We start from the raw sequence: 12,784 nt of genomic DNA, 5'->3' as shown, positions 1-12,784 counted from the left end.
ATGTATGACAAAACCCACTGGGAAAAAAAAAAAAAAAGATTGCTGATAAACTGTTCAAAGGAAAACAGAGTTGACAATTTTACAAAAACTCGAAAGTTAAAATGAGGCCTGTGCTGCTATAGCCATCTTTATTATAGAGTCTCTCCTTTCCATTATTCATGCTAATAAGCAAGGAAAGTTGCAGAGAGTGGGAGAAAGAGGGGTGACTTGGTATCTTCAGCATCTCTGGGACCAAAAAGTCTGACTAGAAAAGCCAAAACATTCTTCTCTGAAGTCCTAACACTGTGTCTAGTCTCTGATGTATTGGTCTGATTGAAGCCTTTAAATCCACAGGGAAGCAAAAGAAAGAACAGAGATACTTGATGGAGTGTTAATCATGATGACAAGTTGTTTCATCTGGCAACACTGAACTACCTGGCAGAACTGAGTCCCACTAGCTAGTGATAGTTCTCATAAACCCCTAGAAGGAAAGATGCCTCTATAAAAAAAAAAAAAAAAAATTGCAAGTTAGTTTGGGGAGCATAAATAGATCTACCAAGGGACTGACTACCAGGAATTTTTAGAGACACGGGAAATCATGAGTTAGACTCTTGCTTTTTCTGTCGCTCCAGTTTGGCAGACTTTTGTACGGCTGCATCAACCAGCAGCTGGAAGTTGCTGAAATCCTTGTACTCCCCTGTCACCACAGGTTCGGGAGATGATATAAGCAAGGGCCCACTGTTGAAAACCTCAACCTTTTCATTTAACTGGGCCTTAGGGATGAGCCTCTGGCCTGGGACCATCTCTTGATTTGGCAGTTCCCCTGATCCCTGTACCATCAGCGAGGGGCTCAGAGGCTGACATTTTATCGTGTCTGGATCTCTGGGCCCTGACATGGCATCAATAGATACATAGCCACCCTGCTGGTGGGTCACATCAGTAGCATTGCCTTTTTGGTGAAATATGATAATCTGGTTGGGGTCACTTACATCCTGTAGAAGCATTTCCGGAAGAATGCGTCTGCGGGCGTTGATGAACCAGTTAGAAATCTGCAGGAAAGACAAACTGGTCTGCTCCGACAGCATGCGCTTCTCTACCTTTGAAGGATAAGCCTTAAACCAGTGTTCATACAGCCAGTCACAGAGGATCTTCACCGACTCAGTTGGCAAGTACCCTTTCCGCTTTCTCTTGCCCTTTTGTGAGACAAGAACTTCAGCTGTAGCACTGTAACTATTTGACTCCATTGAGGTGCCCTGACCCAGGCTTCAGGTCTCCGTTGAACTTTCTTCAGTGGCCTCCATGTTCTAGAGACCTGTCTTCAATATCCTAGGAACCAAGGATTGATGACCTAGCACTAACGTAGGTATGGGAAAGCCAGTGAAGAAAGCATGGCTAGGTCGCCAAGAGGAAGTCTCACTTTTTGCTTCCTAGATCAATTAACAGTGTTGGTAACACTGTTGAGCCAGTTGGCTTTGTGATGTCACATCCTTTCAGCCCCTCATGCTGCCCTCCCCCCACTTCCTATTTTGCATTTACTTTGTTTCTATAGGTCCAAATTCACTTGTGTTTACCCCAATCAGTTTATACACTTCTGCAGAATTTTATTCTCTGTTGTTGTCACCAGCTACTGCTAGCTAATGAACTCTATTTCTTTTGCCAAAATCGGTGATGATTCTCTGAAGTATCAGAAATTCGGGGGTTCCTTTTTTTATAAACATAGGACAGGATAGGATTCAAGAAATAATGGGAACCACAGACTTAGATTATTTAAAATTTTAAAAATATTTTAAGTACATTGCAATCACCTCTCCCAAATTAGATGAAAATAGTTTGCAAATTCTACATTTTAACTGCAGAGAGCTAAAAATAAGGATTGGCTCTTTCAAGAACACTCTCAACCACTTAAAGGACAAGCATGGACTCTGACTTATCAAAGATAGGTATGGTATTTCTTATTCTTAATTTTAGAAACTTTACAGGGGAAACTCCTGGCCATCACCTTAAACATCATATATTATACACAGTTTCTCTCTGACAGGGACAATGTCAATTTAACCTTAACCTTTTTATTTGCTGTCACTGAGCTGGACATCAAAATATTGTCTGCTTGATCATTTGACTATTGGTAATCTTACTAGTGATCACATTCATGGCTTAAAACTTACTGTTAGGGAGACCTATTGAGGTACACAATCAATTAACAATAACCACTAAGTATATATGCTGGTTACAAGTGAAAGTCTTTTTTGGAATACTATAGAAGAGAGTGCTACTACTTCCATTGGTCTTTTTGACTATTGCAACACAGAAAATTAGATTTTCCATTCAGAGTGAGAACTCACTTTCTAGAATTAGTTCCCAACAATATAGTTATGACCCAGGTTCACTGACACTACTTTTGTCTATCAGTACAGTTTTTAGTACCGTACCATCCCTTACTTGTTGCTTCTACGTGCTCTTTTATTTCTGGGATTCAGATTTCTGCTGAAGTGAAAGTTGCTCAGTAGTGTCCAACTATTTGCTCTAGGCCAGAATGCTGGAGTAGGTAGCCTTTCCCTTCTCCTGGGGATTTTCCCAACTCAGGGATCAAACCAAGGTCTCCCATATTGCAAGAGCATTCTTTACCAGCTGAGCAATGAGGGAAGACCAAGGGAAGGGAAGCCCAAGGGAAGGATTGCCCAAATTTTTACATATTTAAATCACGTGATTTTTTTCTCAGTGATGTGATCTAAGGGCTTTTATTTTAATGACTCCTTTATTAATCCCTCTGAAGAGGAATATCATAATGGTTCAAATTACACACAAGAAATCTGGACACTGTTTTCTCTTTTAGTAACAGCTATAGAAACAGAGAAATTTAGAAAGAGGTGAAAAATTGAGAATAAATCTACCAGTTTTGATACATAAAAGCCTCTTTGTTTCATGATGCAACAACCTGAATGAATAACATATATTTTTCATTTTCAGGTTTTTTTTGTTTTGTTTTGTTTTAGTTTTTAAGTTTGTGATGATACAAAATGTGAATTAAAAACATCTCCAAGAAAAAGGTGGATTGCTTCCACTTATTTAAAGCTTCTAGGGAGCTCAAATTATCTAAATAGTTTCTATGAAATTTTATCTTCTTTTATTGCTTCTTTTTACAGAAACACCATGAGATTTAATAGGAAACAATTAATTTTTTATATTTATAAGCATTGATTTATGCCCATATGAATCTGAAAAGTGACTTTTATGATTTTAATGAATGGACACTGTATTATTCTAGAATATGCATCTGAATTTTCAAATTATGTAAGGCTATGACAAGACTGAAGTCTTTTACATATTGTTGCTTATAGTTGCTGGTAATCTACTTATAATTTGAATATGTTTGAGTAGTCTTCACTACAAATAATGTTACTCTATCTGTAAAGCTAAAAAATGAAAGAACAATGAAAAGTTTGTTTTGATTTCAATGAAAAGGAGTGATGCAAAAGCAAATTGGAAAAGCAAACTAATTAACACCCTCCCAAAAAAAGTGACTTAAGAGAACCAAAAAATTTGGGGTGTGGTAATGGGAATTTGCCAACTCTGAAAATAAAGAAGCATATAGAGATTATCATATTGTAAACTATCTGGATAATTTCTGTCAGATAGTCTATACTTTGAAAGAAAATTAAGGAACATTTGGTCTTCCCTCATGGCTCATCTGGTAAAGAATCCGCCTGTAAGGTGGGAGACCTGGGTTCGATGCCTAGGTTGGGAGATAAACATCAATAGTGAGCTTTATACATGATCAGTAAAACAAAAATTATTATTTTAATTTCATGAGCAAAGTAGAGGTTTTTATTCACTACTATAACACTGATCAGAAGTTGGAGTCAGTGGGATTCAACAAACAGAAATTAACATAACATATAAGAAAAGGAGGTTGTCAATGGCATGATTAGCCACTTAGGAAATATTTTAAAATCAACTGAGAAACTACTAGAAATAATAACAGTCAGATGAGGTGGTCAGTTACAAGTGAATAAATGATAAACTTTAACATATACCTATAATCATCCTTTAGAAAACATATTGGAGAAATTATAAAACATCTAGGCATAAAATTGGAAAGTATTATGCAGACTCTAAGTATTATGCAGACACTAAGATAAATATAAAATCCTACTGAAGGACATAAAATGAAATGTTAATAAATGGAAAAATACATTTGCATTTTGGTTATGGAATCTTAATATTGTAATAATTTCAATTTTATTTAAATTTATCTTTGTGTCTTTCAAAATCACATATGCTCTGGACCTCCTTCAAACTCTCACTTTACATTATTTGTTGAAAAATCTTCCTAAAATTCACCTGGAAAGATAAATGTGTGACATACTACATTTTTTTGTGGAAGCGAACTGAGTTAGAAGCATTTGTCCCACAAGATATAATCCTGTATTTTAAAGAAGCAAGTAATTAAAACAGTGTGAACATGTAGGTATAATGAGAACAATGAAATAAGCAGAATATGGGCACAGCCTCAAATCTTAATGGTACTGTGTACATGATAGGTATGGCTTTCCATATCATTGATTAAGGATGCTTATTCACCCTGAAAATAATGAATGTTGATAAGAACACACCACAAACATTGAATACTTTCTGACAGATATTTTGTCAGTTCAGGTCAGTCTATCAGTCATGTCTGACTCTTTGTGACCTCATGGACTACAGCACGCCAGACCTCTCTGTCCATCACCAAATCCTGGAGTTTACTCAAACTCATGTCCATTGAGTTGATGATACCATCCAACCATCTCATCCTCTGTCATCTCCTTCTCCTTCTGCCTTCAATCCTTCCCAGCATCGGGGTCTTTTCAAATGAGTCAGTTCTTCTCATCAGGTGGCCAAAATATTGGAGTTTCACCTTCAGCATCAGTCCTTCCAATGAATATTCAGGACTGATTTCCTTTAGGATTGATTGGTTGGATCTCCTTGCTGTCCAAAAGACTCTTAAGAGTCTTCTCCAACACCACAGTTTGAAAGCATCAATTCTTTAGCATTCAGCTTTCTTTATGTGGATGTGAACTCAACTCTCACATCCATACATGACTACTGGAAAAATCATAGCTTTGACTAGACATACCTTTGTTGGCAAAGTAATGTCTCTGATTTTTAATATGCTGTATAGGTTGTTCAAAACTTTTCTTCCAAGGACAAAGTGTGTTTGAATTTCATGGATTTCAGTCACCATATGCAGTGGTTTTGGACCCCCCCCAAAATAAAGTATGTCACTGTTTCCACTGTTTCCCCATCTATTTGTCATGAAGTAATGGGACCGGATGCCATGATCTTAGTCTTCTTAATGTTGAGTTTTAAGTCAACTTTTTCATGCTCCTCTTTCACTTTCATACAGAGGTTCTCTAGTTCTTCTTTGCTTTCTGCCATAAGTGTGGTGTCATCTGCATATCTGAGGTTTTTGATACTTCTCCTGGCAATCTTTTTCCAGAATGTGCTTCGTCCAGTCCAGCATTTCTCATGAGGTACTCCACATGTAAGTTAAATAAGCAGGGTGGCAATAAACAACCTTGGCGTATTCCTTTCCCAATTTGGAACCAGTCTGTTGTTCCATGTACAGTTCTAACTGTTGCTTCTTGACATGCATACAGACTTCTCAGGAGGTAGGTTTTATATTTTATAGTTTTAAACAAATTGGAGAAGCACACAAGGAGTCACCCTTAAATTCGTTGTATGAGTGGTAGAGATATAAAATGTGGAGAATCCTGGCAAATTCATATAATATATTTAGTTAGGAGGAATGTAGGTGGGTGTAACCTAACCATGGGAGAAAAGACAGGTTGGAAAAAGGGACTGGTAGTTTCAAAATTTTTGTTTGTCTGTTTTAGCATCCAGTAGGAAGTTGAGTATATGGGATTTTATGTAATATCAATGCTATTATATATTCCAAATTAATTTGAACATACATATGTGTGTCATACATATAAGCATATGCATAAAGGCACCAGTTGTAGAAAAGACATCATAATGGTAAAGATTATATTAGTTCTGATTATATAAATGTGATAAATTTTAGTATGAAAAATCCCAACATGTAGACAGACAAAAATCTTCTTAAACATGTATTTTTAAAATATAGATACACTTTATAATAAAATTATGGATTACAAAATATGCATTAAAAATCAGTAACTACTAACTAGTTATAAACTTCTGTATCTCTCTCACTCTACTTTTTGGTAGTACCTCACCATGCAGTTTTAGGTCTATTTTTAAGTATTAAGATTCAGAAAAATTCATGTTGCACAGAATAGAAAAAGCTGAAAAGCATGAAAATTATTTTCAAAGCTAAATTTTATAAATCTTACAAGACAGTTATTATACATAACGTATAAAATGCTGCCACATACATTGGGACATATATATAATTAGAAGTTTTCTTTTCTTTGTCTATATATCTAAGAGTAGATTTGCTGATTCATTAACTTTCTGAGGAACTTCCATAGTGTTCCCCATAGTGGATGTAGCAATTTACATTCCAACCAACAGTGTAGGAGAATTCCTTTCTCTCTACACCCTCTGCAGGATTTATTGTTTGTAGACTTTTTGGTGATAACCACCCTGACAGGAGTGAGGTGATTATCTTCTTTGGAAAAATGTCTATTCAGGTTTTATGCCTACTTTAAATAAAGTATTGAAAGATAATCACTTTGTAATATTGTGCTTGTTTCTGCCATACACCAATGAATCAGCTACAGGTATACATATGCCCTCTCCCTCTTAAAGCTCCCTCCCACCTTCCACCCCATCCCACCCCTCTAGGTTGTCACAGAGCACTGGGTTGAGCTCCCTGTATCACATAGCAAATTCCCAGTGGCTATCTATTTTACATTTGATAATGTATATGTTTCCAAGCTACTCTCTCCTCTCTCCATTCGTCTCACCCTCTCCCTCTTACAATGTGTCTACGTGTATGTTCTCTATGTCTGCATCTCCTCTGCTGACCTGCAAATAGGTTCATCAGTACCATATTTCTAGATTTCATACACATGCATTAATATACAATATATGTCTTTCTATCTCTGAGTTACTTCACTCTGTACAATAGGCTCTAGGTCCATCAACCTCATTAGGACCTACTCACATGTGTTCATTTTTGTCAATGTACATCTAGGCTGGTTGCATGTCCTAGCTATTTCAAAAAATACTGCAATGAACGCTGAGGTATATGCAACTATTTCAATTATGGCATTCTCTGGATATATATCTAGTAGTCGCATTGCTGGGTCATATGGTAGATTCTTAGTTTTTTAAGGACTCTCCGTACTGTTTCCCATTATGGTTGTATCAACTTACATTCCCACCAACAGTGCAAAAGGGTTCCCTTTTTAAAACATCCTTTCTGGCATTTATTGTTTGTAGACCTCTATTTAATGATGGTCATTCTGACCAGTATGAAGAGATCCTTCATTGTAGTTTTGATTTGCATTTCTCTAATAATGAATGATGTTGAGCATCTTTTCATGTGTTTGTTGGTCATCTGTATGACTTCTTTTGAGAAGTGTCTGTTTAAGTCTTCTGTACAGTTTTTAAATTGGGTTGTTTGTTTTTCTAGTATTGAGCTTAATGAGCTGCTTGTATATTGTGGACATTAATCCTATGTGAATTGTTTCATTTGCAATTATTTTTTTCCCATTCCAAGGATTGCCTTTTTATCTTGTTTATGATTTCCTTTGCTGTATAGGAACTTTTAACTTCAATTAAGTCTCATTTATTCACCTTTGCTTTTATTTCCATTACTCTAGAAAGTGGGAAACATGTGCTTTTAAAATGACAGATTATTTTTAAAATCAGCAATGTATATAGCAAGCAATGTTGTAATATATTTATTAATTACATATTCTCTACAAATCAATAAAGAGCGCACCATCCTAATAGAAAAACAAGCAAACAGTATGGACATGTTAACAAAGAAGAAATATAAATGACTGATAAATAGATAACAAAATTTGATTAGTGTTCATAGTAATCCATAGCACATATAAAGCAACATTGGTTATGATTTTTCTCCTATCAAATAATCATGACCAAATAGATTCTAAGGTGCAAGATTGTTGAAACACTGTATGTTGAAAAAAGTATATTGATATACTTCTGGTAGAAGTACAAAATGATGAGCAGTCTCTCAGAGCTTTCTGAGGTTCTGCCTCCTGGGCTGCAGTCCTCATTTTGCCCAAATAAAAACTTAAATTGCAACTCTCAAGTTGTGCATCATTTTTAGTTGATGGCTATGGCAACTAATGAATCAACCCAGAGCAGACTTCCTTCCTTTGCCTGAACTCCCTGAGGAACCAGAGCTTTGGTACCAGCAGCAGCCCCTTGCACCCATCTGCCTCCTCAGGGAGTACAGATGAATTCTGGTAAGTCTCTCCTGTTTTTTGCAGTCCACCCCAAGTTCAGTCCCTTGGACTGCAAGGAGATCCAACAAGTCCATCCTAAAGGAAATCAGTCCTGAATATTCATTGGAAAGACTGATGTTGAAGGTGAAACTCCAATACTTTGGCCACCTGACGTGAAGAGCTGACTCATTTGAAAAGACCCTGATGCTGGGAAAGATTGAAGGTGAGAGGAGAAAGGGACAACAGAGGATTAGATGATTGGATGGCATCACTGACTCAATGGGCATGAGTTTGAGTAAACTCTGGGAGTTGGTGATGGACAGGGAGGCCTGACATGCTGCAGTCCATGGGGTCACAAGGAGTCGAACACAACTGAGTGACTGAAGTGAACTGAAGTCTTGTTTTCTGAATTACCCATAATGGTTGAGATTGCTAATTTTATTTGGCAGTGAAACAGGTTACCTGCCCCCTTCCAGTTGTAAAGATACTGGGGTTGAGGGCCTGAATGGAACATCCGGTGCATACCCACGTATAGTCTAGACACTGAGTGGGGCTTGGTTGAAATTTACCAAGAAATTGCCACCCAGAAAGAAAGATGCCAGGGGAATTACTCATCTAGTGTAGTGGAAAGGTACTGGCGGGGGGTGGGGTGGGGGGAAGGGGGGGGAGGGGTGGGGGTGGGGGTGGTGTCAACTGAAAAATAAATCAAGAAATACCCAGAGCTTGGCTGAAAGATACTGAGTTCACTCTGTTTTAGGGGAATGAAAGGTCTTGTCTGAGTAGTTAAGAGACTGATCTGAAACTTTTCTTCAAGTTGACTGCCTTTGTAGAATTTGTTGGGATGAAAGGAAATATATATGAGAGCTTCACTCTGACAAAATGGAGCAAAACTCTTACTGGCTGGTTTTGGTTTTCTCAGGTGACTGAGAAATTTACAGGAGTAATGGAGGCATAGTCTTCACACCATGCAAGAGTGCAATAGGGAAACCCACCAATTAATTAAAAAATGCTTGCTTGTCCAGGAGTCGTACATAAGAACTGGCCGTTCAGTGACCTGAGCAGCCACAGTGGTCTTAGATTGCCAGAGGCAGTTTCTGAGACATGTAAGAGGGGCTGAAATTACTCTGGGGTGAATCCTGGTGGAGTTAAGCTCACAAGCATCATACGGGCCCACTACACAATTTCAATAGTGATTTTCCCTGACAAATTCAACTTAAAATGGGAAACAGAATCTCACAAACAGAAACAAAGGGGTGTCAAAAAGTCAACATCGGACTAATACATCAGTCAGAGTCATGTACAATACATATGGAACTCATACTTGCAGGTACCTAGTTAACTGGAGAAATTATACTAAAAGAGACCTCAACCAAAAAATGACCAAATTGGGGCTCTTTTGATATTCCAAAATTGATACTTTTGCATGCACAATTAGGAAAAGCCAGCCATGCTTGCTTTGATTGGTATCTAGAATCTCCTAAAAGAGGAAACAATAGAGAAACTTGGTGGGAAAACAACAAGAAATTGCTTGAAACTATATCAGAACTAAAAAAGGCAGATAGTACTGACTCAGCCAGATCGCAGGTCTAGTGGGCCTAGACTTTTTTATCTCTTGGGTGCACTATTGCCACTTGTTTTTTCTTATTTCTGGGCATCCTTTTGCCTTTTGCATTATTTGGAGTGTGACTCCCAGCTGGTGAGATACTGACTTGATTTGCTTTGAGCTCACAGACATCTGGTACAAACTGCTTGAGCTAGTATGGAAGCACTTTTTTTTAAGGTTCCACACCCCAGCTGGGTACCCCCTGGGGGGAAAATAAAAGACTGATCAACATATGGCTATGATCCAATGACAAGAAAAATGGCCTAAAAATATTAGATATTTATTGACATGGGATAGGGAAATGAAATAAAGTTCCCTTATGTCCAGGACTTTCTCCTATAACCAACAGCCTGGGACTGAACAAACTAAGATCCCTAGTTCTTCAAAGGGAGAATCCCTGCTGGGACCAATCTACCCTTGTTATCAAAGTCAATTTGAGCACTATCTTGTTTAAATTTTGGCTATAAAACTATGATCATGGATAAATCTGATTTTTGACAGTGTGGTCACAATATTCTTTAGATTGAACATAAATCTTGAAAAAAAATCTAATTAAGAATTCCTGCCCTCCCAGTGCACCTGTCTCATGCATCCAACCTGGGCTGGTTATCTGTTTCACCCTAGATAATATACATGTTTGATGCTGTTCTCTCGAAACATCCCACCCTCGCCTTCTCCCACAGAGTCCAAAAGTCTGTTCTGTACATCTGTGTCTCTTTTTCTGTTTTGCATATAGGGTTATCATTACCGTCTTTCTAAATTTCATATATATGTGTTAGTATACTGTATTGGTCTTTATCTTTCTGGCTTACTTCACTCTTTGGGTGGAGAGGGAGAGGGGAGGGAGGATCGGGATGGGGAATACATGTAAATCCATGGCTGATTCATGTCAATGTATGACAAAAACCACTACAGTATGGTAAAGTAATTAGCCTCCAACTAATAAAATAAATGGAAAAAAAAAAAAAGAAAAAAACAGAATTCCTGCCCTGAAGAAATAACTCCTCCTTTGCCTTAATACCAGAAGCTCTTTGGATCACTTATCTTGTTGTTTCTCAGCCATGTCCAACTCTTTGTAACCCCATGAACTGCAGCACGCCAGGCTTCTCCATCCTTCACCATCTCCCAGAGCTTGCTCAAACTCATGTCCATCGAGTCAGTGATGCCACCCAACGATCTCACCCTCTGTCATCCCGTTTTCCTCTTGCCTTCAGTCTTTCCCAGCATCAGGGTCTTTCCTTTTTTTTTTTTTTTTTCTCCTTGTTTGTTTGTTTGTTTGTTTTAAATAAATTTATTTTACATGGAAGTTAATTACATTACTGTGACATTGTGGTGGTTGTTGCCATATATCAACAAGAATCAGCCATGGGTACACATATGCCCCCCCTCATCCTGAACCCCCCTCCCACCACCCTCCCTAACCCATCCCTCCCTTGGGGACAATCATCCCCACCCCATCCCTCTTGGTTGTCCCAGAGCCCCAGCTCTGGGTGCCCTGCTTCATGCATGCACAGGTCATCTATTTTACATATGGTAATAAACATGCTTCAATGCTATTCTCTTAAATCAGCCCATATCCCACAGAGTCCAAAATTCTGTCCCTTACATCTGTCTCTTTTTCTGCCTGCATCAGGGTCTTTTCTTATGAGTTGACTTATCATATCAGGTAGTGAAAGTACTGAAGCTTCAGCTTCATCATCAGTCCTTCCTATGAATATTCAGCATTGATTTCCTTTAGGATAGACTGATTTGATCTCCTTGCAGTTCAAGGGACTCTCAAGAATCTTCTTCAACACCACATTTCAAAAGTATCAAATCTTCACCATACAGCCTTCTTTATGGTCCAACTTTCACATCCATACATCACTACTGGAAAAACCATAGCTTTTACTAGATAGACCCTTGTTGGCAAAGTAATGTCTCTGTTTATAATATACTGTCTAGGTTGGTCATAATTTTTCTTCCAAGGAGCAAACATCTTTTAATTTCATGGATGCAGTCACTGAAGTGATTTTGGAGCCCAAGAAAAATAAATTCTGTCACTGTTTCCATTGTTTCCCACCTATTTGCCTTGAAGTGATGGGACCAAATTCCATGATCTTAGTTTTTCGAATGTTGAGTTTTTTTTTTTTTTTAAATTAAATAATTTATTTAATTGGAGACTAATTACTTTACAATATTGTAGTGGTTTAACCATACATTGGCATGAATCAGTCATGGGTGTACATGTATTCTTCATTCTGAAACCCCCCCCCCCTAACTCCCTCCCCATCCCATCCCTCAGGGTTGTCCCAGGGCACCAGCCCTGAGCACCCTGTCTCATGCATCGAACCTGGACTGGTGATCTCTTTCACATATGGTAATATACATGTTTCAATGTTATTCTCTCAAAACATCCCACCCTTGCCTTCTCCCACAGAGTCCAAAAGTCTCTTCTTTATATATATAATATTATATATTATATATTATATAATAATTATATAATATAATAATAATATAATATAACATATAATATTATATATAATTATATATAATATAATATATAATAATATATATAAATTATATATATTATATAAATATATTATATATATATATATATATGTGTGTGTGTGTCTCTTTTGCTGTCTCGCATATAGGGTCATCATCACCATCTTTCTAAATTCTATATATGTATGCATTAATACACTGTATTGGTGTTTTTCTTTCTGACTTACTTTACTCTATAATAGGCATCAATTTCATCCACTTCATTAGAACTGATTCAAATGCATTCTTTTTAATAGTTGAATAATATTCCATTCTAGGGCTTCCCTCC

General features: G+C 37.4%; 1 protein-coding gene across 1 annotated transcript; it reads right to left on the bottom strand.

Moving 5' to 3' along the window:
• Nucleotides 1-575: 575 nt before the first annotated feature.
• On the bottom strand, nt 576-1,223 carry LOC133052717 (homeobox protein TGIF2LX-like). The gene has a single exon (XM_061137593.1). It carries the CDS (start codon nt 1,221-1,223, stop codon nt 576-578), a length of 648 nt encoding a protein of 215 aa, XP_060993576.1.
• Nucleotides 1,224-12,784: the final 11,561 nt, after the last annotated feature.

The sequence above is a fragment of the Dama dama genome, chromosome X (assembly GCF_033118175.1).
Source record: "Dama dama isolate Ldn47 chromosome X, ASM3311817v1, whole genome shotgun sequence".
Taxonomy (NCBI): domain Eukaryota; kingdom Metazoa; phylum Chordata; class Mammalia; order Artiodactyla; family Cervidae; genus Dama; species Dama dama.
Note: the sequence above shows the minus strand (reverse complement) of the source record. Positions and strands in the feature narration are given on the sequence as shown.